General features: G+C 46.7%; 2 protein-coding genes across 2 annotated transcripts; both read right to left on the bottom strand.

Moving 5' to 3' along the window:
- Positions 1-5,325: 5,325 nt before the first annotated feature.
- Positions 5,326-9,140, bottom strand: LOC149274831 (class I histocompatibility antigen, F10 alpha chain-like). Its single transcript, XM_089505217.1, has 5 exons — positions 9,092-9,140; positions 8,750-9,007; positions 8,036-8,308; positions 5,577-5,846; positions 5,326-5,483 (listed from the first exon to the last, which is right to left on the bottom strand). The coding sequence occupies exons 1-5, from the start codon at positions 9,135-9,137 to the stop codon at positions 5,326-5,328; spliced, it is 1,005 nt and encodes a 334-aa protein (XP_089361343.1). The 5' UTR covers positions 9,138-9,140.
- A 7,654-nt stretch (positions 9,141-16,794) lies between these two features.
- Positions 16,795-25,138, bottom strand: LOC149274830 (class I histocompatibility antigen, F10 alpha chain-like). Its single transcript, XM_089505216.1, has 7 exons — positions 25,093-25,138; positions 24,759-25,016; positions 24,101-24,379; positions 17,848-18,117; positions 17,650-17,754; positions 17,364-17,393; positions 16,795-16,829 (listed from the first exon to the last, which is right to left on the bottom strand). Exons 1-7 carry the CDS (start codon positions 25,136-25,138, stop codon positions 16,795-16,797), a joined length of 1,023 nt encoding a protein of 340 aa, XP_089361342.1.
- Positions 25,139-27,249: the final 2,111 nt, after the last annotated feature.

The raw sequence follows: 27,249 nt of genomic DNA, 5'->3' as shown, positions 1-27,249 counted from the left end.
GGACGGACGCAGCTCGCGTATGTTGTGTTTAGAATACATCTCCCCGATGCAGCGTTTCTGTAAAAAGTGGTTTTTCTTAAAAAAAAAAAATAAAAATGAGAATTTTGGAAATAACTGCCATTACTTTTCTTCAGCCTCAAAAATAGTTAGAAAGCTACTTTGGAAAAGAAACAAGATGGCGATTCTCAGTCATAGATTTTATTTATACTGGAGCACTGCAAAATATTGCTGACCTCTCACCCCACTGCACTTTACCGCACAGCCTGACCTCTCACCCCACTGCACTTTACCGCACAGCCTGACCTCTCACCCCACTGCACTTTACCGCACAGCCGGACCTCTCACCCCACTGCACTTTACCCCACAGCCTGACCTCTCACCCCACTGCACTTTACCCCACAGCCTGACCTCTCACCCCACTGCACTTTACCCCACAGCCTGACCTCTCACCCCACTGCACTTTACCGCACAGCCTGACCTCTCACCCCACTGCAGTTTACCGCACAGCCTGACCTCTCACCCCACTGCACTTTACCGCACAGCCTGACCTCTCACCCCACTGCAGTTTACCGCACAGCCTGACCTCTCACCCCACTGCACTTTACCACATGACCTGACCTCTAACCTCACTGCACTTTACCCCACAGCCTGACCTCTCACCCCACTGCACTTTACCCCACAGCCTGACCTCTCACCCCACTGCACTTTACCGCACAGCCTGACCTCTAACCCCACTGCAGTTTACCGCACAGCCTGACCTCTAACCCCACTGCACTTTACCACATGACCTGACCTCTCACCCCACTGCACTTTACCGCACAGCCTGACCTCTCACCCCACTGCACTTTACCCCACAGCCTGACCTCTCACCCCACTGCACTTTACCGCACAGTCTGACCTCACCGCCCCACTGCATTTTACCGCACAGTCTGACCTCTCTCACTCCTCTACATGGCAGCTTTTTCTCTCGGCCTCGCCCGCCCGCATTAATACTATAAAATCACTTCCTCCTGTCGCTTCCGCTTCTGACCTTAACTTTTATTCACAGGTCACCTCAATCCTGTCCCCTACACCGAACAAACGAGAGCCGTGCCATGAGAACAGGAAATTCACTCACCGTGGAACGCAAATGCGTTCCAGCACATAACATCCAATCAGAAAGAAGAAAAACTCCGTACGCGCGATGAGAGTGAGAACGAGGCTTGAAAGCAATACTGGCCAATCATAGAGCTGGTGAAGGAGCGCAATATGTCAGGTGCAATTTTTTCCTCTCGATGCAAACTTAGTAAAGAACGAATTGTAATTTTAACGGAAGGTAAACCGTCTGTCACGTCAGACCTTCCTATCACTGTTCGGCGGCAATTGATGCTGAGCGCCAGGGAGCAGCAAAGGAGGACCTGAACCTACAGATATATGTGTGTATATATATATACACACCGGTATATAATGCGTAGGGGCAGGGTGTGTGTTTGTGTGTATGTGTGTTTATGGGCAGGCGTGTGTGAGGGCAGTGTATGTGTATATGTGTGTATATGTGTTTATGGGCAGGCGTGTGTGAGGGCAGTGTATGTGTCGATGTGCGGTTCTGGGTATTACCTTATAGGAAAACCGTTTTAGTAGTAAATATTAATTTACATGTAAACTATCTTTTCATATTTAATAAAAATATGAAAGCGAGCGGCAGTCGTGTGATGAAAATGCCTTGTGGCTGTCAGAGGAGAACGGGCAGACCGGCTCGAGATGACAGAAGTCTAGCAGTATCTAGAAGTCTGATGGGCGAATCTGAGTTTGGCGGATGCCGGGAGATCACTTCCTACCCGAACGTATAGCAGGGCTGTCCAACCTGCGGCCCTCCAGCTGCTGCAGGACTACATCTCCCATACTACTCAGGCAGCCCCTTAGCTGAAAGCATTATGGGACATGTAGTCTTGCAGCAGCTGGAGGGCCGTAGGTTGGACATGTATACTATAGTGCCTAATGTAAAGCCTGGAGGGATTTTTAGGGGTTGGGCCCTTTACCAACGGGTGATGTTCAGCCTCTGACCCTCTACTTTAGATTATGGACTCTCGTTCTAACATTTCTCCTCCATTGAAATAAACCTCTCTCCTGTACTTTAATCCCTTTATGTATTTGAATGTCTCTCTCCCATCACCTCTCTCTCTCTAGTCTCTCCCAAGCTGGACATTTTGAGCTCCCTCAGTCTTTCATCCTGAAAACAGTCTCCTATTTTAGTCGCCCTCCTTCTGGGGATGGGGTCTCCATGACCGTCCCCGATACCCTGAGGTCTGATTTTGCTACTAATGCATCCGTCTAAACACCCAGATGAGCAAGAATTGGGATCTCAACCCACAAACCTAAACCATTTCTGTAAACAGACGGATCGCTAGGCTTCCTCAGCAACAAGTCAACTAATCGCGATGAAACAAAGCCAAGTTCACATGAGTAGCCAATTCTAACCAAATCAATTACTGAAAAAAGAGGGTAGAACTTTTATATATATTTTATTGTAATCATTTTATTGCGTTATAAACGGATCTAAACATCACAAAAATAACCAATGTGTCACCCCCCCAATCCTTAAGCTCTTAAAATAATTATTCCCAAACCCCATCTCGTCTGTTGTCACCAGTCACAGATCCCGTTTACCATCAGCCAATGGCTTACAGACCTCTGTATTGTTGAAGAGACGCGCCTTATCTTCCAGACCACCTGTAATGTTTTTTATTAAAAAAAAAATAGGTCCCCGAGGTCCCCCGCTAGTAAGAAGGGCCTCCTCTGAACAATCGCCATCAACTACAACCTGTCTCTTGTGAAGAAGCGATTTTAAGACCAAACCCTGCAGTTTATTTCGGAGTTTTCTATGAGGGTCCAACCGGTTTCTGAGCTTTCAATCCATTTACATTCAGATTTTGAACAATCCCGGTTTCCATTCATTTCTCCTCTGCTGATGTAAGGCTTACTGGTCTGCAGTCGCCAGAACCCCGGAATCCTCCATGTTTTACGCGTCTCAGTACTTTCTGTCTGAGGTTCCTTCCCTTCTTCTTCCTCCGTAACGACTGATCCCAAATATTCACTGAGTTTGTCCTCATTTACATATCCCTCATCAAAAGGAGATTATTACAGCGCGAGACCCCCATATTTTACCCTTATTTATAGATAACGAGGCCCAAACGGCAACAAACTTTCTATCATTTGGAATTCGCGAAACAATGAAAGCAATCAAACAATATTACCGAGTATCTTATTGTAGCAAAGCAGTGAATCACCCACTAAAAATTATTGTATATGAACAAACCTGGGAACTTCTGGGCTCCGGCTACCCAGAGCCTACTCTAGAGGGACGCGGCCAACACTGCCCACTGACATCATGGGAAATATCCTTATTTAAAGGGGAAACGGGTGGGCCATGTCAAGACCCCGCGACCCAGAGGATTCAGGTGTTGACCCGGAGAGTTCCCAGGTATTTATATAAGAATATTTGCAAGTATAAAGCAGATTATACGACTTTAAGCAATTCCCATAAAAAGCGTTTGATTTCTATAAAAAAAAAGGCTATTGATTTCCCATAAAAGCTTTTGATTTCTGTGAGTTATAAGAAGTGGATGCAGGGGCCGGCGCCAGGCGGGGGATTTTCTCCGGTCTCCTACACGGAATTCCTGGTACGGATCCCTTCTCTGCGGAGCTGCAAAGACATTGAGAATACATTAATGTGTCGCCTTAAACTTACTTCACTTATCCATTTCCTTAATAATGCAAATATTAGTAAAACTGAAAGAAGAGTGGAAAATAATCCGAGGCTGCACTTTAATTATTTGGATGTTTGAAAAATGCTTTATAATAAAATGCATAAAAGTAGAATTAAGTAGTGTTTGTAGATAATAATTAAAAGACATGAATTGATCCGAACGTGAGAAATAGAGAAATCCAAGCAAAAACAGAAATGCAAGCAAAAACAGAAAAAAAAACCTGGATAATAGAAAGACCCCAACGGCGTAAGCAGAGCGACATCATCAGTAACAACATTTCCAGTCTGATTTGTAATAAGAAAAGGAGAACAAACATGGAGGGTTTAGAAACTGAAACCAGTTTAAGGTGGTTTGTTTTATCGTCTCCCAGTAGAAAAGTACGCGATCCCCCATGTAATATAAATAAATTGTGAGACGGCGCTCGCAGATCAATCACACGGAACAGATTTTTTTATGTAGATCTCTAGAAAGTTCTCTGGAAAGCAGGTTCTGCGCCAGCAGGATGACGCGTAACTAATAGGAGTAATAATGGAGCCGCTCTGCCCGGCTCGTGTTCTGGATGTCGATATAGTTACACGGTTTATACTAGAAATATTTGGGCTCGGAGGTCTCTTTCTGCTCTGATTTTCCCAGAATCACTGAATTATTGAACACGTATCAGGCTCTCCTCATATGAAGACAAAAAACATCTTCCCGTTATCATTACGGACTTACATTTACGTCGTGGATGCGGCTGGAGTCCCATCTGACGCTTAAAAGAAAAAAAATATTTGTTATAAAGGTGACGCCAATCTCCCCATCACTAATTAGATACCCAGCACAGGTATGTGGCGCGTGGCACTGCCCATCTCCCTCCAACGGGGCTTTTAGACACAACGCCCCCCCTACCTGCCCCCGCAACCCATAACCCACCAGAGTTATCTGAAGACACAGCGCATGCAGCTCAGACACGTGACCCCCGAGTGACGCTGCCCCCCACCGCCACACTGACAATAGCCAGGGCACCAGCAAAAGTATGTCACGGACCCTCCACTAGGTTCCAACCCCAACATCTAAATATTTTTGCATTGCAAGGGTGTCTGCTGGGGGGGGGGTCGGGGCGGCTATAGATGGGCCGCTCAGGAGGGAATTCTACCTAAACACACTGTACCGGTTAGAACATGGAAATCTGTGACTGTAACGGCCACACGAAATACCCCTTTAGTCAATGAAGTTTCATTGGTGGAGGCAACGCTGTTACTGAATAGGCAGGGAGAGGACGGATTCCCTTTAGTATAACGGCGCCCTCTGGAGGCAAAACATGGATCTGTTTAAAAATTACAGATAAACCGAGAGACGAACGGATTACTTACTGCCAGTCGGGGTGTAAACGGGACGATTGCCTGAAATAAAGGAGAAAAAATATAATAAACAGATTTAAAAATAATGAATACTGGGGTTACGTAGAAGGAATTCTGGTGCAAAAGCATGAAAAGTGGTGAAACTACATAGCAACCAGAGGAATAGCCAATCAGAAGTGTTATTTTATTGGTTGCTATGGTGATAAGGTGACACTCCCTGTCATATACAATCAGAATTATCAGTGATGTGAAGAAGCCTCTATAGAGTATTCAGAAGCAGTAATTCGCGAACCTCTCTTCTTCCATAATATAAACCCAACAGCAACAGCGACAGCGATCCCTGCAACGACTCCAATGACGATGTACCCGGCGCTGCTGCTTCCGCCCTTCCTCGGATCTGAGTGACACAAAACAGCAGATATCAGCCGGGGGCAATCTGAGAATGTGATGTAAGTGTTGGGGTAATTACCCCTCTCCTTGTGACACTCACCCCACATCACAATGCGTGGCTCTGCCAGGCTGCCGTGGTCCACGTGGCAGGAGTAACTGTCCCCCTCTTTTGGGGTCACTTCCACGGTGACCCTGATCTGGTAAGTGCCGTCGGTATTGGGGAGAACCTGTTTGGCCTCATCCGAGGGAATATCTGTCTCGTTCCTCTTCCAATTCACGTCCACATCGCGGGGGTAAAACCCGTACACCTGGCAGTGAAGCTTTGTGGCCCCCTCTGAAGTCTGGGCTGAAACCTTCACCTCCGGGGCAACTGAGATCACAGGAAGGGTAAAATAATGGTTAATGGGGCAGTTTAGAACATTTGCCCCATCTGGATGTGTGGCCCCTGCTAGTGCTTTATGCCCCTGTATCACCCCATGCGCGTTCAGCGCTGCCACTTTGGTTCCTCTACTAGAACATACAGGGGGTATAAATGATTCTGGGGCAGAGTCATTAATGGTCCAATCAGAGGAAGCATTTTATTGGTTGCTATGGTAATAAGATCACTTTGAACACGAGCAGGAGAGACGGAAACTGTGAGAAAACGGAGATTCCCAAAATTCCCGGCTTTAATAAAAATAAAATATAGATTTTTTTCAATTATATCACTTTTCTAACTTGAGCCTAAGGGGTTATTTTTATATTCACTTTTTAGTTTATACGGTGTAGTCAGTGGGGGATTTGTTGGACAGGGTTAGGTAGGGGTTAAACACAATAAATAAAAACCTAAAAAAACAACTTAAAATAAATGAAAATGACAGAAATATCGGGCGGTTTCCAAATCAGGTTAATGAATATATTTTGGTATTTTTTTCCCCGTTTATACCGGCTGCGGATAATTTATATACCCGTAAAACTGCTCCGATACTTAATGGGTTAACACAGTCAGGGGATGTAAACATGCATCAGTACCGCCCAACTTCTACTCTGGGCGAATTGGAGCGCTGGGAGGCGGAGCTTGGTTGGTAGAGTGTCAGAGCATGCACAGTATACATTCTCTGGTCTCACCTCTCTCCAGAAAAGCAGGTAGACAGAGGTAGAGCTGAGCGGGATAGAGGATAGTTGCCAACAGCCCCGAATTTACCCGGTGTAAATATGGAATTTAAATGAACACCATTTTGTATTAAATATACATGTTGTTGTAGACACTTTTGCCAACGTAGACAAGTCTTGTTAGTGATTTCTTTCTTACCGGGAGTCAGAAGCATCGGTAAGTTTTTTTTGGGGGGGGTGTTAAATGGGGGGCATAAGGCATTTCTGTAGGCAGAGTGCTCTATGAAATGCCTTTTAACCCCCTTAATGCAACTCTGCCTCCGGAAATGCCTTTTAACCCTCTATATGCCACTCTGCCTCCTGAAATGCCTAATACCTCCCTATATGCCACTCTGCCCCATAATATGCCTTTTAACCCCCTAAATGCCAGACTGGCATATAGGGGTATAAGGCATGTCTGGAGGCAGAGTGGCACATAGGAGGTCAAAAGGCATATCATGGGGCACAGTGGCCTATAGAGGGTTAAAAGGCATATCATGGGGCACAGTGGCATTTAGAGGGTTAAAAGGCATATCATGGGGCCCAGTGGCATATAGGGGGTATAAGGCATTTCTGGGGCAGAGTGGCAAGCCTGGGGGCAGATGTGCATAACTGGGGGGCAGGTTGGAAAATCAAAGGAATTAAAAACAAAATATTTTTCTCAATCATAGCTTTTATTAAAAAAAAAAAAAAAAGAAAGTTTACATGAATTAACATTTACTGGTGAAACTTTTTTCCTATAGGGTCATCTTATATTCAGGCTTTTTCTTTTTTCCTAAATTGATATTCAGATTTTGTATTTAAACCCGCTAGCAACAATGAATGAATTGAGAAGTGACTGAGAATGAAGACCTTGTGTGTGTGTCTGAATTATTTACTTCTCCCAGATATCTGCGCTGCCACTCTGAAGGTTCTGCAGATTTACTCAGGAGCTCCCGGGAGGCTTTCGGCTCCCATAAGAGGAGGGGCGAAACATTTTCACCCAGACAGTTCTGTTTACTGGGCCCTGTCCCGTCACATGCGGGTCCGCGGACTGTGCACTGGCAGCATTGTGTTTACACTGTGTGTATGTGAGAGATATACACAGCCAGAGCGCTGGCCAATGGGGTCCAGCCACACGGTACCGATACCACGCTGCGCTGTGTAACTCCACCTACGTTATATTCCCTCCATTTTTGTCCCAAGACACCTGGAGCAAAAGCTGCCCAAATCGGGACTGCTCTGCACACAGCAGGACAGTTGGGAGGCATGCAGAAGATAAACAGTTAATAAACTCAGGAGAGGCTGGTGGGACCCGGTATGGAGAATGAAATTATAAACCAGATGAAGCCCCCAGGAACCGTTACCCCCCCCCCTCCTCTCTTCCTCCCAACCCCGCGCTCCAGCTCCTCCCACCCCTGCGCTCCAGCTCCTCCCCCCCGCTCTCACCTCTCCGCTCCAGCTCCTCCCGTCCGTTCTCGATGAATTTCTTCAGGTCTTCTATACACGCGATCTCCAGGAGATTCTTACTTCTCTCTCGCTCCTCCGGGCTGTTGCATCTCTGTGCGGAGATCACCGCCTCTGCAACGGCCGGAACATAAACCCAGCGCTCGGTGTCCAGGACGAGGAAATCTTCCCCGTCATATCCGTCCTGATTATACCCCCTGATGCTGCCGTCATCCCTCAGCTTACAGCCAAAAATCTCCTGGTAGGAATGGAAACCTGCAAAGAGCAGCACTTGTTACACGCGGTCAGTGTGAGCGACATGGGGGTTGTGGTAGTGGATCCAGTGCGGGGACTTACCGGTGGGGCAGTGGATCCAGTGCGGGGAGTTACCGGTGGGGCAGTGGATCCAGTGCCAGGAGCTACCGTCGAGGTAGTGGATGCAGTGTTGGGAGCTACCGTTGAGGTAGTGGATGCAGTGTTGGGAGCTACCGTTGAGGTAGTGGATGCAGTGCTGGGAGCTACCGTTGAGGTAGTGGATGCAGTGCTGGGAGCTACCGTTGAGGTAGTGGATGCAGTGTTGGGAGCTACCGTTGAGGTAGTGGATGCAGTGTTGGGAGCTACCGTTGAGGTAGTGGATGCAGTGCTGGGAGCTACCGTTGAGGTAACGGATGCAGTGCTGGGAGCTACTGTTGTAGTGGATACAGTGCTGGGTCTCACCTCCGGTGTGGTTGAAGCGGCTCATTGCTGTCGTCACATATCTTCTAGCTATAGCCTCTTTGCTTTTGCCGATCAGTGTCTGTCTCTCACAGTATTCCGGTCCCTCTTTCTCCATCCACCGAGCGTCAGAGACAGCCCGGCCGCGGTCACTGTTATAATTCAGTATCTGGATCCCGTCCACATACCCGAGTATAGAGAACTCCGGCAGCCCGTGTCCCGGAGCCGAGACCGTGGTGTAATAATACTGGAGAGAGTGACCTGAGACAGACAGAGAGACTGACCCGCAGAGCTCACACTCTATACACATTCTGTATGCCGAAGACCCCTCCCCATTATACTCACCACAATACACCCCGGACACCCCCACAATGAGCAGCAGGGGCCACATCTTTACCTCCCTGTTTGTGGACATATCGGGGCCCCGGAGCGGGAATTACACAGACTGATCCCGAACTAACAGCCCGAGTAAACCGGAAATCCCCTGTGAGTCAGGAGCTCTGCGCTGATTGGCTGCAGCAGGAACTCAGACCAATAGGAAATTAAATCTTCTGCGTATCAACAGTTACCGGGCAGAGGGAAGCGCTGAAGGTTGTGAGAGCTGAGAAAGTGAAAGTGAAAGTGAAAGTCCGCTCATTTCCGGCGGGGCTGTTATTAATATTCTGGATTTTAAACCCAGATTTATTGGAGTGGCGTCATCAGCCATTTCTCCAGGAAACACAAACATTTCATATATTACTGACCAGCGCAGGGAAAGCGGGGGGGGTTTAGAGGCTTGCATATCTCCCAACTGTCCTGTTTTTTGTAGGACAGTCCTGATTTTCAGAAGGAGGTGGTATGTATGTGAGCAAAAATGTCGATATATAAGTTCCCGCCAGTGTAAGTGTGTTTACGTTTGTGTGCCAGAGTGTATGTTGCAAGGCGCAAAGAAGGCACAGACAAGTTATTTGAGGGCAGTGATGACACAAGCAGAGTGTTTGGTGGTTAGGATGTCTCTGATAAGATGCTTGGAAGCTCTCACAAGCTGTTTGTTTACATTGTGGGACATGTTGCTTGGTAAAGCCGTGGGTAATCGGGTAATATAAATAATGGCTGGGAAGGGCAACCAGATCAGCCATGTTTCCCAGGGACCATTGAGTTTGATCGTATTGTGGACACACAGAGCTGACCCCGCCCCTCCTCTCCGCCTCTACTGGGGAGGAATAAACTGATAAAATTCAATGTGACATGGGTTTTTTTTTAATCCCTTTGTGGTCAATGGCGTACCAGGTATGTCATGAAAAGATGTCCCCATACCTGGGAACTTCTGAGCTCCGCCTACCCGGAGCCTTCCCTTCCGGGATGCAGCCAGGACTGCCCGCTGGCGTCGGGGGCGTTCCCGCTGACGTCAACAAGAAAATAAGCGGGGCGTGTGACGACCCGGCAACCCGGAGTATTCGGGTCTTGACCCAGAGAAGCGGTGCTTCACCGGGAGATCAAACCCGGAGAGTTTGCAGGTATGGATGTCCCTAGAGGGCCAATGACAACAACAAAAGAGCTTGCTGAAATTTTATATTTCACACTGACGTACTGACGGTACGTTTGCATTTCCTTTTCACATCACTACAGGAGTGTAATCTCAATGTCACTGAAACTGGCGGGACCGCCCACTGGCGTCAGTAGGACCGCCCACCGATGTCAGAGAGAACGCCCACCGACATCAGTGGGCAGTCATGGCCAAGTCCCGCAAGGGTAGGCTCCGAGTAGCCGGAGCCCACAAGTTCCCAGGTATGATTATATGTCAGCCAATTAAGGGATTGTCTTCACACAGTAACTGTACTTTCATTTGCCGTTATTCCTTTAACAAAGGTGAGATACCTTTCTTCCTGCATACCTGGCAGGAGTCTCTTCTGTCTCCTCTCCGGGTCCTAGAAAATGACTCTCTCTGTAGCTCGAGGACACGTTCCACCAGAGCTCATTCTACATCTTGGAGGAAAGAGATGGTGTTTGTGATTCCTCCCCGTGGTGATTTTTCACTTTTGTGCTCCCAGGAATGGTAAAGGGAAAACCAGAATTCCTCCCCGGGTGTTGACTTTCCTTGTAGGAAAGAAGCCCCCATGTCTATCCACATTTTGGAAAGTATCATTCCCAAACGTTTGGCCTCCACGTGCCGGACATCTGCTTAAGCCACTCATCCCAGCTACGGCCCTTCAAGAGAGACGTGTTATGAGAGCTGCACTAAGTGTCAGAATGTCCCAAAATGGGGGTGAATAAGTCACCTGACCATTATACCGCTGTCTATATAGGTTACAAAATGTATCCTTTTGGTATAGCGGTTATGGGGGGGGGGGGGGTTGGCCGCATGTATAACCCTCACAAGTATTCAGGCTGTCCGTACAGCGGGACAGATCATCAAATCTTAGGTTGACTCTGCTGAGTCCTATTGAGTTTGATGGAGCGTTGGACGATATTGCGTTCTGAAAAGTAAAACTGATATAAGTTAGGTCCCTTTTTAGACTTTTTAGCCCCATTTATTTGAACAGATGAGTTACCATGCTTTCCTAGCAACTCCCGGCAGGTGGGGCAAGTTCACTTTATTGATGAGTGACTTGATGGACACAACTAGAACGATTGTGAATAGACTGGAGTTTACACGGTCATGTTTATAATTTGCCAGGTTGATGGCGGATCGTCGAGATTACGATGAATGTCGCTGTGGTGATGGAATTTTAGGAAGTTTGTAATACCTTTTAGTGGTCGCTTTTCACAACTATTTATAGAGTCTGTAAGGGTATAAGAATCCCCCCTGTGTGTCATGGAGTCTGTCAGGGTATAAGGCAGGGCTCGACAAATCCCAGGTCGCCATGGCGACTCAGAATTTAGTCCTGGCGCCTAGGAATTTGTCAGCCTCTTACATCCAAAAAAAAAAAATGCCCCCGCGTCACCACGGGGGGCGCTGCTGCTGCTGTCTGCCCAGGAGTCTGGGCAGACAGCACAGCCACTCAGAGCCCGCCCCTGAGCCTGAGATCACTCCCACGGAGTGATCCTGTAGGCTGAAACCGCGATTGCAGGAAAACCTGCAAAAGCGTTTTCAGCTGTCACAGGCAGCTTCAGGAAAGGGGGTTCAGTGTTGATTGGGTCCCCACACAAGTGTGGGGACCTGACACAACATCCCCCTGCTGCCTGATCGCTCCATGAGAGCGACAGGGCAGCGTTAACCCCTTCAATGCCGCGATCGCGGCATTTAAGGGTTAATTCCCGTTTTGTAAGGGGCTCTGCTGCTGGTGGTCTGCCTGGAAGCCCAGGCAGACCAGCAACAGCAAAAACGAGCCCCCACAAGCCCTTTGACTCCTGTAGGCATGGAAGCCTACAGCAGTCATCAGAGACTCCCCCCTGCAATGGCTGGTCTATAGACCAGCAATTGAGTCCCAGCTGCCAGAGGCAGCTTCAGGGACAGGGGAGAAGGTTCTTTGGTCTCCACATGAGTGTGGAGAGCAGCCCCAACACCCCCCTGCTGCCTGATCGCTCCATGAGAGCGACAGTGCAGCGTTAACCCCTTCAATTCCACAATTGTCTATAACACATTTGTGGCATTGCAGGGGTTAACATTTGTCCCCACAAATTATATATATATATAAAAAAAACCAGCACTGACCTAAAAGTCCAGGGTGCTTCCAGGTCAAATGCTGTGAGTTTAGTAAGTGGGCTGATGATGATCAGATCGCTCCTAACCAACAATTAGTGTAAAAAAAATTCCTGGCTCCTAACTTTTTTAGCTGGCGCCTAGATTTACAACAAATTTGTCAAGCCCTGGTATAAGGCCCCCTGTGTCTCATGGAGTCTGTCAGGGTATAAGCCCCCTGTGTGTCATGGAGTCTGTCAGGGTATAAGCCCCCTGTGTGTCATGGAGTCTGTCAGGGTATAAGCCCCCTGTGTGTTATGGAGTCTGTCAGAGTATAAGCCCCCTTTGTGTCATGGAGTCTGTGAGGGTATAAGGTCCCCTGTGTGTCATGGAGTCTGTCAGGGTATAAGGCCCCCTGTGTGTCATGGAGTCTGTCAGGGTATAAGCCCCCTGTGTGTCATGGAGTCTGTCAGGGTATAAGGCCCCTGTGTGTCATGGAGTATGTCAGGGTATAAGGCCCCCTGTGTGTCATGGAGTCTGTCAGGGTATAAGGCCCCCTGTGTGTCATGGAGTCTGTCAGGGTAATAGCCCCCTGTGTGTCACGGAGTCTGTCAGGGTATAAGGCCCCCTGTGTGTCATGGAGTCTGTCAGGGTATAAGGCCCCCTGTGTGTCACGGAGTCTGTCAGGGTATAAGGCCCCCTGTGTGTCATGGAGTCTGTCAGGGTATAAGGCCCCCTGTGTGTCATGGAGTCTGTCAGGGTATAAGGCCCCCTGAGTGTCATGGAGTCTGTCAGGGTATAAGGCCCCCTGTGTGTCATGGAGTCTGTCAGGGTAATAGCCCCCTGTGTGTCACGGAGTCTGTCAGGGTATAAGGCCCCCTGTGTGTCATGGAGTCTGTCAGGGTAATAGCCCCCTGTGTGTCACGGAGTCTGTCAGGGTATAAGGCCCCCTGTGTGTCATGGAGTCTGTCAGGGTATAAGGCCCCCTGTGTGTCACGGAGTCTGTCAGGGTATAAGGCCCCCTGAGTGTCATGGAGTCTGTCAGGGTATAAGGCCCCCTGTGTGTCATGGAGTCTGTCAGGGTATAAGGCCCCCTGAGTGTCATGGAGTCTGTCAGGGTATAAGGCCCCCTGTGTGTCATGGAGTCTGTCAGGGTATAAGGCCCCCTGTGTGTCATGGAGTCTGTCAGGGTATAAGGCCCCCTGAGTGTCATGGAGTCTGTCAGGGTATAAGGCCCCCTGTGTGCCATGGAGTCTGTCAGGGTATAAGGCCCCCTGAGTGTCATGGAGTCTGTCAGGGTATAAGCCCCCTGTGTGTCATGGAGTCTGTAAGGCAGTTTCATGCTACGTAGGGAGCAGCGGCTGCGTGCAAACCAGGGACCCCATGGAACAGCTGGAAATGAGAAGCCCCCTTATTCGTATTTTACCAAGTGGAATCCTTAAAGTGCAAAGGAAACGTTCCACATTTTGGATTCAGGGCAGGGTGATGTTTCTGGCCCATATTGACTAAGGTACGATTTAATTTGCCGGCTACTTAAAAAATGAGATAGTTTGGAAGGAAATTATAATTCTGCCATTCCGAGAATCCCCAAAAAACCCTTTAGAATGCAGAGATAGACGCCTGGTGTGGTGGTTCATGTAAGATACTCAGTTCAATGATTATTATTATTTATTCTTTTATATAGCGCCATCAAATTCTGTAGCGCTGTACAATGGGTGAAGCCAGCTGCAGATTGTAGCCTTACCTGCAGATGGGAAGGAGCAGCGCATGTTTACCATCTCCTCTGTAAAGACCTCTCTCTTTTAGCGCAGAGAGAACTTGTTCTTCACCCCCTGCAGGGCACACAGCGGTGGAATTAGAGAGGTGCAGAGAGAGAGAGAGAGACCACGGGGGTTACATAGAGATACGCAGAGGGAGATGCAAACCTAAATCCTAAATTTATATTTAATCTCAGGATCCTCTTATAAATTAATGAACTCCTAACTTACCTACGCTGGCTGACCCACTTCAATAATTGGCGCTATTATTATATTCTGCCCTTCACAAAGTCTAAACCTAATAATAAGTTGGTCTATTTTCATATTAAATATATATATATACATAAACTTAATTTTTTATTTTAATTGTTAACATTTTGACTTTCAAGCGTTACATGATGACATAATGAGAACAAAAAAGAGTAAAACGGAATAAAACGACTCCATCCATTAGTTCAGCAAATACTAATAGAATTACATAACGAAAAAATAATGTGTGTGTGTGTAAGGTCAATGTATATGTGTTTATGGGCTGTGTGTGTACCGTGTAAGGTTAGTGTATGTGTGTTTATGGGCCGATATGTGTGTCAGTGGATGTTTGTGTGTAAGGGCAGTGCATGTTAACACAAATATCTAGTCAGCCATTCACAGGAGAGCAACTCAATGCATTTAGGCTCGTAGACGCGGTTAGACAACTTGCTGAAGTTCAAACCGAGCATCAGAATGCAGAATTTGAGTGACTTTGAATGCGGCGCGGTGGTCGGTGCCGGACCGGCTGGTCTGAGTATTTTAGAAACCGAACTGCTGGGATTTTCACCCAAACCATCTCTGGGGCTCAAGAGAAAATATCCAGCGAGCCGCAGTTGTGTGATGAAAACGCTGCGTTGATGCCAGAGGAGAACGGGCAGACCGGTTCAGGGCTGATGGGCGAATCTGGGTTTGGCGGAGAACGTTACCCAGTGGAATGTAATAATGCCTAATGCAAAGTCTGGAGAGATAATGGTCCGGGGCGGTTTCTTTCTTTACTAACGGGCGATGTTCAGCCTCTGACTCTCTGCTTTAGATTATGGACTCTCGTTCTTCTCCTTTGAAAAAAAAAACCTCTCTCCTGTACTTTAAATCCCTTTATCTATCTAAATGCTTCTCTCTCCCATCACTACTAATGCATCCGTCTAAACACCCAGATGAGCAAGAATCGGGATCTCAACCCGCAAACCGGCACCACGTGCTTTGTTACACTCAAGATGTAAATTTACATTTATAACAATATTACCAGATATTAAAGACCTCGTTATACCAAGATACATGTTCGCTTTATTTACTTTTTCTTTTGCTATTATTTTTTTTTTTAATTATTACTTCTTTTGCGAGTTATGATGCTGACAGCTGTGATGTATTCCGGCCGAGGCTGACTCGTTTACTTGGGAATGTTCCGGGGCGACATCGTATCCCGCCGCTCAGTAATCAAGATGGCGGCCACGGAGGGGATTTCTGTAAACAGACGGATCGCTAGGCTTCCTCAGCAACAACTCAACTTTAATCGCGATGAAACAAAACCAAGTTCACACGAGTTGCAAATTCTAACCAAATCAATTACTGAAAAAATAACTTTTATAAATATTTTATTGTAATCATTTTATTGCGTTATAAACAGATCTAAGCATCATAAAAATAATCATTTTGTCACCCCCCCAATCCTTAAACTCTTAAAATAATTATTTCCGAGCCCCATCTCGTCTGTTGTCACCCCTCACAGATCACGTTTACCATCAGCCAATGGTTTACAGACCTCTGTATTGTTGAAGAGACGCGCCTTATCTTCGAGACCACCTGAGGTCCCCCGCTAGTAACAACGGCCTCCTCTGAATAATCGCCATCAACTACAACCTGTCTCTTGTGAAGAAGCGATTTTAACACCAAACCCTGCAGTTTATTTCTGAGTTTTCTATGAGGGTCCAACCGGTTTGAGCTTTCAATCCATTTACATTCAGATTTTGAACAATCCCGGTTTCCATTCATTTCTCCTCTACTGATCTACTGATGCAGGCTTACTGGTCTGCAGTCGCCAGAACCCCGGAATCCTCCATGTTTTACGCGTCTCAGTACTTTCTGTCTGAGCTTCCTTCCCTTCTTCTTCTCATTTACATATCCCTCATCAAAAAGAGTTTATTACAGCTCGAGACCCCCATATTTATAGATAATGAGCCAAAAATATTACCGAGTATCTTATTGTAGTAAACCAGTGAATCACCCACTAAAACTTATTGTATATGAACAAACCTGGGAACTTCTGGGCTCCGACTAGAGGGACGCGGCCAACACTGCCCACTGACGTCATGGGAAATATCCTTATTTAAAGGGGAAACGGGTGGGCCATGTCAAGACCCCGCGACCCGGAGGATTCGGGTGTTGACCCGGAGAGTTCCCAGGTATTTATATAAGAATATTTGCAAGTATAAAGCAGATTATATGACTTTAAGCAATTCCTATTAAATCTACTGATTTCTGTGAGTTATAAGAAGTGGATGCAGGGGCCAGCGCCAGGCGGGGGATTTTCTCCCGTCTCCTAAACGGAATTCCCAGTAGGGATCCCTTCTCTGCGGAGCTGCAAAGACATCGAGAATACATTAATGTGTCGCCATAAAGACAGGATACAAAACCATCTTCCCGTTATCATTACGGACTTACATTTACGCCTTGGATGCGGCTGGAGACCCATCTGACGCTTAAAAGAAAAAAAATATGTTATAAAAGGTGACGCCAATCTTCCCATCACAGGTATGTGGCGCGTGGCACTGCCCGTCTCCCTCAAACAGGACTTTTAGACACAACGCCTTCCTGCCCCCCGCAACCCATAACCCACCAGTTATCTGAAGACACGAAGCATGCAGCTCAGACACATGACCCCCGAGTGACACTGCCCCCCACCGCCATACTGACAATAGCCAGGGCACCAGCAAAAGTATGTCACGGACCCTCCGCTAGGTTCCAACCCCAACATCTAAACATTTTTGCATTGCAAGGTTGTCTGCTGGGGGGGGAATTCTGCCTAAACACACAAATACACCGTACCGGGTAGAATAGGTAAAGCTGTGACTGTAACGGCCACACGAAATACCCCTTTAGTTAATGAAGTTTCATTGGTGGAGGTAACGCTGTTACTGAATAGGCAGGGAGAGGACGGATTCTCTTTAGTATAACGGCGCCCTCTGGAGGCAAAACAGGGATCTGTTACAAAAACTACGAACGGATTACTTACTGCCAGTCGGGGTGTAAACGGGACGATTGCCTGAAATAAAGGAGAAAAGAATATAATAAACAGATTCAAAAATAATTAATACCGGGGTTACGTGGAAGGGATTTTGGTGCAAAAGCATGAAAAGTGGTGAAACTACATAGCAACCAGAGCAATAGCCAATCAGAAGTGTTATTTTATTGGTTGCTATGGTGATAAGGTGACAGTCCCTGCCATATACAATCAGAATTATTAGTGATGTCATGTGAAGAAGCCTCTATAGAGTATTCAGAAGCAGTAATTCGCGAACCTCTCCTCTTCCATAATATAAACCCAACAGCAGCAGCGACAGCGATCCCTGCAACGACTCCAATGACGATGTACCCGGCGCTGCTGCTTCCGCCCTTCCTCGGATCTGAGTGACACAAAACAGGAGATATCAGTCAGGGGCAATCTGAGAATGTGATGTAAGTGTTGGGGTAATTACCCCTCTCCTTGCGGCACTCACCCCACATCACAATGCGTGGCTCTGCCAGGCTCCCGTGGTCCACGTGGCAGGAGTAACTGTCCCCCTCTTTTGGGGTCACTTCCACGGTGACCCTGATCTGGTAAGTGCCGTCGGTATTGGGGAGAACCTGTTTGGCCTCATCCGAGGGAATATCGATCTCGTTCCTCTTCCAATTCACGTCCACATCTCGGGGGTAAAACCCGTACACCTGGCAGTGAAGCTTTGTGGCCCCCTCTGAAGTCTGGGCTGAAACCTTCACCTTCGGGGCAACTGAGATCACAGAAAGGGTAAAATAAAGGTTAATGGGGCAGTTTAGAACATTTGCCCCATCCGGATGTGCGGCCCCTGCTAGTTCTTTATGCTAGTGACCATTAAAGTGAATCAGATCATTTCGATTCGTTCACTGAAATGATCCGATTCATGATCTGAATCTTCGGATCACTCAGTGTGACTCACAGGAGTTACTGTTTTCCAGTAACTCCGTGCAGGCACACTAACGATTGGCCCCGCCCCTGTCATTATGACTCCTCCCCCCTGCCTCCAGTGATGTCAATGAAGGCAGAGAGTCGTTCAAAGATTCGGATCTTACAGGGATCCGAATCTTACAGTGATCCGGATCACTGTAAGATCCGGATCTTTGAACGACTCTCTGCCTTCATTAGGATTCTAATCATTCAGATAATATCACCATACTGTTATAAATAATACATTAATAATCACTGCCCCCAGAATTTACATTCCCCTTTACCTGCAACTGCACCTTAAGCTAACTTTATTAATTAAATTAACCCTCACCATTAAATTAACCCTAAACACCCCATCAACCATGTCTGCCCCTAAAATTAACCCTTAACACCCCATCAACCATGACTGCCCTAAAATTAACCCTTAACACCCCATTAAGCATAACTGCCCCCAAATTAACCCTAAACACCCCATTAAGCATAACTGCCCCCAAATTAACCCTAAACACCCCATTAAGCATAACTGCCCCTAAATTAACACTAAAGACCCCATTAAGCATAACTGCCCCTAAATTAACCCTAAACACCCCATTAAGCATAACTGCCCCTAAATTAACCCTAAACACCCCATTAAGCATAACTGCCCCCAAATTAACCCTAAAGACCCCATTAAGCATAACTGCCCCTAAATTAACCCTAAACACCCCATTAAGCATAACTGCCCCTAAATTAACCCTAAACACCCCATTAAGCATAACTGCCCCTAAATTATTATTATTATTATTATTATTATCTTTTATTTATATAGCGCCAACAATTTACGCAGCGCTTAATACAATACATAAGTTCAAGGGGTATGACAAGACGAGAGTTGACAGACTAAGACAAACCGATACATTAGGTGGAGAGAGCCCTGCTCGCAAGCTTACAATCTTGAGGGAATGGGGTGACAAACGTAAGGCACAGAGAAAGGGTGAGAGGTAGTGCGGGGGGTATCAGTGACGGGTGAGATGTAGTGTGGGGGGTATAAGGCACAGAAAAAGGGTGAGAGGTAGTGCGGGGGGTATCAGTGACGGGTGAGATGTAGTGTGGGGGGTATAAGGCACAGAAAAAGGGTGAGAGGTAGTGCGGGGGGTATCAGTGACGGGTGAGAGGTAGTGTGGGGGGTATAAGGCACAGAGAAAGGGTGAGTGGTAGTGTGGTGGTTGTCTCAATGACAAGGAAGTTCTAGCAGCTAAGGTGGAATGCTTCTCTGAAGAAGTGGGTTTTGGGATTTTTGTTGACGGTTGGGAGGGAGGGTGAAAGCTGTAAGTTCAGTAGAAGTAGATTCCAGAGATATGGGGCAGCTTGAGTGAAATCTTGTAGACGGGAAAAGGAAGAGGTGATAAGTGAGGAGGAGAGCCTTTGTTAGGAAACAGTTAAGGACTGGAGGGAGTTTATGGTTGGAGATGATAGGAATAAAATTGGTTAGGTTGACCATGTTGGTTAAGTTTGGTGGTTGCGAGTGATAGGAATAGGGAGGAATATGTGGGGGACAGAAGTAGCAGAGCAAACACAGGCAGGTTTTACATATAAAGATTAGTGTAGAGGTACTGGGATAGCTGTCATGGCAGAGAGATGGAGAGGGATGGTATCTGGAATGGTTTAATGGGGAGAAGTGGGTACTAGAGGGATCCAAAGAGTTGGTGCCCTCTACTGGCATGTTTAAATAGATCTGGTAATTACCTGTCTATATATTAGGACAACACTGGGGCGGGTGGGAGAGGGGCAGGGAGGGCGAGCAAATATTCAGTTGTTGTGGGGAAGATGGAGGAGTGTATTGCAGGCTTTGAGGGCTGTAATAGAGAGTGTTAAATAGTGTTAAAGTGGACGGGGGCAGTAAGAGGGCAGATATAGGAGATAAGGGGTTAGTGGAGCAGAAAGATAGAAAGTAAAATATAACAGACTTAAGTAGTGACAGGCATCACATAAATTTTACCAACTAATAACAATCAGTGAAAAAATGCTGCAATTCCCAGTATGGGCATTCCTAGGCTATCAAGCACAGATAGACAGAAAAGGGTATAGAAACAGGAAAATTATAATAACAATACAGAAAACAAATAACAGATAATTATGGAGATCTCTTGGTCCAGTCTGTATACCTTTTAGCAAAGTATGGAGGTTTGCTTAGGCTTCAGTTGTTGTGGGGAAGATGGAGGAGTGTATTGCAGGCTTTGAGGGCTTTTAGCAAAGTATGGAGGTTTGCTTAGGCTTCAGTTGTTGTGGGGAAGATGGAGGAGTGTATTGCAGGCTTTGAGGGCTTTTAGCAAAGTATGGAGGTTTGCTTAGGCTTCAGTTGTTGTGGGGAAGATGGAGGAGTGTATTGCAGGCTTTGAGGGCTTTTAGCAAAGTATGGAGGTTTGCTTAGGCTTCAGTTGTTGTGGGGAAGATGGAGGAGTGTATTGTAAATTAACACTAAAGACCCCATTAAGCATAACTGCCCCTAAATTAACCCTAAACACCCCATTAAGCATAACTGCCCCTAAATTAACACTAAAGACCCCATCAACCATACCAATTTATTAGGTAATTTATCTGGAGTACATGCAATTAATTTAGGGGCAGTTATGGTTAATGGAGTATTTAGGGTTAATTTCAGGGGCCATTATGGTTAATGGGATCTTTAAGGTTAATTTCAGGGGCAGTTGATGGGGTATAAGGGTTAATTTTATGCTGATGACTGAGGGTTAATTTAATTAATTTAATAAAGTTAACTGTAGGTGCACTTATAGGTAAAGGGGGGCAAACATTATTAATGTATTTATTTATAAAAGTATGGTATCAGTAATATTCTCTGTAAGATTCGGATCCTTGTAAGATCCGGATCCCTGTAAGATTCGAATCATTTGAATCATTCGAATCTTCGGATCATTCGAATCATTGAACGACTCTCTGACTCTATGAGTCATCGTTACTCTGTGAATTAATGAGCTGTAACCTGACCCCAGAGTCTGTGTCTGAGTGCTCTGCAGATGACTCACAGCTCTAGGATCAGGTTACAGCTGAATGATTCACAGACTGAACCGATTCATCCGGATCACTAAAAAGAACCGGATCAAATGAACGATTCATTCATGATCCGGACATCACTACTTTATGCCCCTGCATCACCCCATGCGCGGTCAGCGCTGCCACTTCGGTTCCTCTACTAGAACATACAGCGGGTATAAATGATTTATTAATGGTCCAATCAGAAGAATCATTTCATTGGTTGCTATGGTAATAAGATCACTTTGATTCCTGCGTGTGAGCCGATCCGGCCCGGGCACCGCACGGCAGCACTTTACAGGCCCCGCTCTGGCACACAGGGAGTGAACGCGGGACGAGGAGAAAAATGGCTGCCGGAGCCGATCCTGTAGAGTTTTATGTAAAGTTCTGGAAGGATCCGGAGCATTCTGGAGAGAATTCAAAAGAGGCGCCTACAACGCAGGATCTGCAGGATATAAATTGTGAAAATTACCTAAAGATTTTAATACGTACAATCCGCAGGAGACAGAGAGAAAGAGGGGAACAGCCTCCCAGCAGAAGAGGTAGAGGTTAAACCCTTGGCAGCCAATGAGATAACAGGTACGTCATGAAAAGTTTGCTCCTGCAGGACTTATAACGTACCTGGTGTGTTATTGGTTAAAAATGCCCCGGGGGGGGGGCACCGCTGTTGCTGACTGCTCCATGACCAGAAGATTCCCCGCCCTTCTGCGCATGTGATCACTTCTACAGCCAATCACATGCATGAACATGGTCAGATGACAAAAAGCAATGCTTGGAAACAGCTGTCTCTGTTCTCCTCACTTTGAACGCGAGCCGGAGAGACGGAAACTGCGAGAAAACGGAGATTCCCAGAATTCCCGGCTTTAATAAAATATAGATTTTTTCAATTATATCACTTTTCTAACTTGACCCTAAGGGGTTATTTTTATAGTAACTTTTTAGTTGATATGGTGTAGTCAGTGGGGAATTTGTTGGACAGGGTTAGGTAGGGGTTAAACAAAAAAAAAATACAATAAATGAAAATGACAGAAATATCGGGCGGTTTCTAAATCAGGTTAATGAATATATTTTGGTATTTTTTCCCGTTCATAGCAGCAGCGGGGAATTTATTTACCTGTAAAACTGCTGATACTTAAGGGTTTAACCCCTTCAGTCCCCTATGGACGTACCGGTACGTCCAAAACCGCATCCAAGGAATCACACAAGGACACATCCCTGCCGCTGCACAGGAGATCAGGCTGTTGTCTGACAGCCTGGACTCCCCCCCCGACAGCAGAATCCGGCATCGCTGCTTGATCTCCTGTAACAGCTTCCGGCACGAAAAACGGAAAACTGTTACATTTTAAAATGCCCGATCGGGTAATCGGGCATTCCCTTACAGGTTGTGTCACTGCTGACGTCACCCGGAAGGTCATCGGAGGAGAGGATATCCCCTGCAGGGGATATCCTGTCCTCCAATGAGGCACAGTCCCCACAGACTTGCATAGAGATCACAGTGATTAGTGATTTAGAAAAAGGAAAAAAAAAAAATAAATCACTAAAATACAATAAATAATAATAAAATTAAAAAAAAACAATAAAGTGAGCTAAGTGATGTCATTGTGATATCACTGGCATTAATAACATGTTCAAGAGTTACCTAAGAGGACCTTTTTACCAAAAAAATAAATAAAAAAAAATATATATATTATTATAAAAAAAAAAGAAAAAAAAAAAAACTCACATCCCATTGCCCTGACACAACATCTACCCAGTATAACACTCCTGCCCCCGTTCACAACCCCCAAACCCATAAGCATAAAAATTCTACGAATACCTTATAGTATGTTCCCTATAAGTGCTGGGGAAGTATGGAAAATCTATATAAATTAGGTATTTCTGAAATCAGGGCACTTGAATTGATAAACTTGATCACTTCACCTTATTTTGTGAGGATTCAGAGGCAAAATGTATTTAAAAAAATCCTTTGTCTAATTTTCGCTAGTTTTTACTAAATTTCTCATTCTAAATTTTCAGCTAATCATCTATGGTATCAAAAGAAAGCTCTATCTCTCCTTTAAAAAACAATATATAGTTTCCATGGATACACTATTCACAGGAAAAGAGAATAATCGCTGAAGGGGTTAACACAGTCAGTACCTCCCAACTTCTACCCTGGGCGAATCAGAACGCTGGGAGTGTCAGCGCATGCGCAGTATATATTCTCCGCTGTCCTGTGAGATCTACGTCTGTCCAGAAAAGCAGGTAGACCGAGGTAGAGCTGAGCGGCATAGAGGATAGTTGCCAACAGCCCCGAATTTACACGGACGGTTCTGTTTATTGGGCCCTGTCCCGTCACATGCGGGTCTGCATTGGCAGCATTGTATTTACACTGTGTGTATGTGAGAGATAAACACAGCCAGAACGCTGGCCAATGGGGTCCAGCCACACGGTACCGGTACCACGCTGCGCTGTGTAACTCCGCCTACTTTATATTCCACCCAGAAGTTGCCAAAATCAGGACAGTTTCATATAAAGCAGGACTGTTCCGAGTCATGCAGAAGATAAACAGTTAAGAGTAAATTCACGAGGCTGGTGGGACCCGGTATGGAGAATTAAATTATAAACCAGATGAAGCCCCCAGGAGCCTTTACCCCCCCAGCTCCACCATCTGTGATTCAGCTCCTCCCCCCACTCTCACCTCTCTGCTCCAGCTCCTCCCACCCCCACGCTCCAGCTCCTCCCACCCCCGCACTCCAGCTCCTCCCTCCCACTCTCACTTCTCCGCTCCAGCTCCTCCCGTCCGTTCTCGATGTGTTTCTTCAGCTCTTCTATACACTCGATCTCCAGGTAATTCTTATATCTCTCTCCCACTCGCTCCTCCGGGCCGTTCCATCTCTGTGCGGTGAGCTGCGCCTCGGCAACGACCGGAACATAAACCCAGCGCTCGGTGTCCAGGGCGACGAAATCCCCCCCGTCGTATCCCTCCTGATGATACCCCCCGGTACTGCCGTCATCCCTCAGCTCACAGCCGTACATCACCTGGACAGAATGGACACCTGCAAAGAGCGGCACTCATTACACCTGGCTGAGTGTGAGCGATGTGGGGGTCACACCCCGGGGCCCCAGTATACGGACCCTCGCTGTACTGGGAGTAAAGACGGTTACTGGGGGGACTGAGGAGCCTGTTTTGCCGGTTATTATATAATGTTTCCGGTAATAAGTAATGTCATCCGTATGATGTCATAAAGATGGTTTCTCGGGGCTATTATTCATTATACTGTATTGGGCTCCATCTCTATCAGCCCTTCATACAGCAGCCAATCAGAGCATCGGACAATAAAGGGTTAAAGTTCATTCCTTCCCCTCCGGTTTATAAACCCCTCGGATGGGAATGCTGGGAGTTACTGTCGTAGTGAGTACAGTGCTGGGTCTCACCTCCGGTGTGGTTGAAGCGGCTCATTCCTATCCTCACATTGTGTTTAGTTACAGCCTCGTGGCCTTTGCCTTTCTGTGTCTGTCTCTCCCAGTATTCCGGTCCCGCTTTCTCCATCCACCGAGCGACAGGGACAGTCCGGCCGCGGTCACTGTTATAATCCGATATCTGGATCCCGTCCACATAACCGACCATAGTATACTCCGGCAGCCCGTGTCCCGGAGCCGAGACCGCGGTGTAATAATACTGGAGAGAGTGACCTGAGACAGACAGACACGCAGAGCTCACACTCTATACACATTCTGTATGCTGAAGACCCCTCCCCATTATACTCACCACAATACGCCCCGGACACCCCCACAATGAGCAGCAGGGGCCACATCTTTACCCCCCTGTATGCTAAGATATCGGGGCCCCGGAGCGGGAATAACACAGACTGATCCCGAACTAACAGCCCGCGTCAACCGGAAACCCCTGTGAGTCAGGAGCTCTACGATGATTGGATGCAGCAGGAACTCAGACCAATAGTAAATTAAATCCTCTGCGCATCAGCAGTTACCGGGCAGAGGGAAGCACTGAAGGTTGTGAGAGCGGAGAAAGTGAAAGTGACGTCATCAGCCATTTCTCCAGGAAACACAAACATTTCACATTATTATTATTTATTGTTTTATATAGCGCCATCAAATTCCGTAGCGCTGTACAATGGGTAGACAGGACATAACAAGTACTATGTTACATTACAAATTGACTAACAGAGACAACAGGTGAGGAGGGTCCTGCCAGGGGCGTAACTAGACGCCTCAGGGCCCGGGTGCGAGAATCTGTTAAGGGCCCCCCCCCACCCCCTCCAGAAAACATGATTTTTACCCAACAATTTTTTTTTCAACTAATTCAACAAATTCAATTTACATATTGAATCATAATCAAAGAAAAAGGGGTGCATGTACAAAGGGCATAATCCAGGGGTGTCCAAGTTTTTTCTGCAGTGGGCCACTTCAGAATTGTATACGTGCGCGGGCCGCACTCATTTTTCACTGTGACAAAAAATATGGCCTTTAATAAAATATGCAGATTAAAATAAAGTAAAATGACACAAAACCTTTACTCTTCCTCTCACTGATTTCTGGGCCTTGAAAGTTTTGCGACTACAAATTCAGGATTCCCTAGATTTATTCTAGGGATGAACTAAAATGAAAATTCTGGACCAAAACATTCAGGGTTCACTTAGCCAAAACCGAAAATGACCCCCACCTTTAAAAATAATAATAAAAACTCACATGTTTAATAAAAGTAGGTAACACGCAATTGGACAAAATTAGCAATATGACTTGGCATGATAGGAGTGTGATTGCTGTTAGCCTAGGCAACCAGTAAATGCTGGTACCTAGGCATGATGGGACTGTGCTCGCTGTTAGCAATCACACTCCTATCATGCCAAGTCAGCCAGTACATGCTGGTACAGGGTGGCTGTAAGTGATGTGCAGACCCCATACTGCTGGCAGCATCAATACACAAGGGGGGCAGCTAGCCAGGTTTCAGCATGTACTGTCTGACTTGGCATGATAGGAGTGTGATTGCTAACAGCAATCACAGTCCCATCATGCCTAGGTTCCAGCACTTACACATCCATCCAGTAAATGCTGGAACCTAGGCATTATGGGACTGTGATTGCTGTTAGCAATCACACTCCTATCATGCCAAGTCAGCCAGTACATGCTGGTACAGGGTGGCTGTAAGTGCAGACCCCATACTGCTGGCAGCATCACTACACAAGGGGGGCAGCTGGCCAGGTTTCAGCATGTACTGGCTGACTTGGCATGATAGGAGTGTGATTGCTAACAGCAATCACAGTCCCATCATGCCTAGGTTCCAGCACTTACACATCCATGCTATCACACACACACACACACTCATTTATTCATATAATCATTAATTCACAGATTCATTCCCTCAATCACACACACTCATTCAAACACCCTCCCCACCCACCTACCTGCAGTGCAGCTCCCTCGATGCCGCTCACAGACTTCAGCAGGGGGCGCGGCCTCCCTCTGCCTTCTCTGCTAAAGCACAGAGGTAGTAGGAAGTCACGTGAACTCTGTGCTGTCCAGAAGACCCTCCCACAAGTAAGTAGCAGGGCTTGAGGTGCGGCTCGTGTAAGATCGGTTGCCCTGGCTGCTGATCTTACGCGGTCCGCACCTCGAGGTCTCGCGGGCCGCATGTTGGACGCCCCTGCCTTATTTAAAAAAAACAAAAAAAAAACGTAAAAAAGATTTCGGGCGGCCCCTTGGCTTGGGCCCCGTCGCGACCCCGGTAGATCCGCCACTGGGTCCTGCTCAAAAGAGCGTACAGTCTAGAGGGAGTTGGGTGTATTACACAATAGGCAAAAGTGCCGTTGTTAGGGATAGACCAGCCACACTAGTAAAAGTATTGCAGGAGAGGGACTAGGAAAGGTGAGCTAAAGGAATATGGGAGGGCGTTAATGAGGAATGT

Source organism: Sceloporus occidentalis, unplaced genomic scaffold, assembly GCF_023333645.1.
Source record: "Sceloporus occidentalis isolate IW3139 unplaced genomic scaffold, rSceOcc1.0.p SCAF_318, whole genome shotgun sequence".
NCBI classification, from domain to species: domain Eukaryota; kingdom Metazoa; phylum Chordata; class Lepidosauria; order Squamata; family Phrynosomatidae; genus Sceloporus; species Sceloporus occidentalis.
Note: the sequence above shows the minus strand (reverse complement) of the source record. Positions and strands in the feature narration are given on the sequence as shown.

Excerpts from the sequence above, each read along its gene's own strand:
- LOC149274831 (XM_089505217.1), bottom strand. The coding sequence starts at position 9,137 with ATGTGGCCCCTGCTGCTCATTGTGGGGGTGTCCGGGGTGTATTGTG. Across the intron at positions 8,309-8,749 it reads CCGCTTCAACCACACCGGAG|GTTTCCATTCCTACCAGGAG; the intron begins GTGAGACCCAGC and ends TGCTCTTTGCAG. Across the intron at positions 5,847-8,035 it reads GGAGGAGCTGGAGCGGAGAG|TTGCCCCGGAGGTGAAGGTT; the intron begins GTGAGAGCGGGG and ends CTGTGATCTCAG.
- LOC149274830 (XM_089505216.1), bottom strand. The coding sequence starts at position 25,138 with ATGTGGCCCCTGCTGCTCATTGTGGGGGTGTCCGGGGCGTATTGTG. Across the intron at positions 25,017-25,092 it reads GGTGTCCGGGGCGTATTGTG|GTCACTCTCTCCAGTATTAT; the intron begins GTGAGTATAATG and ends TGTCTGTCTCAG. Across the intron at positions 24,380-24,758 it reads CCGCTTCAACCACACCGGAG|GTGTCCATTCTGTCCAGGTG; the intron begins GTGAGACCCAGC and ends CGCTCTTTGCAG.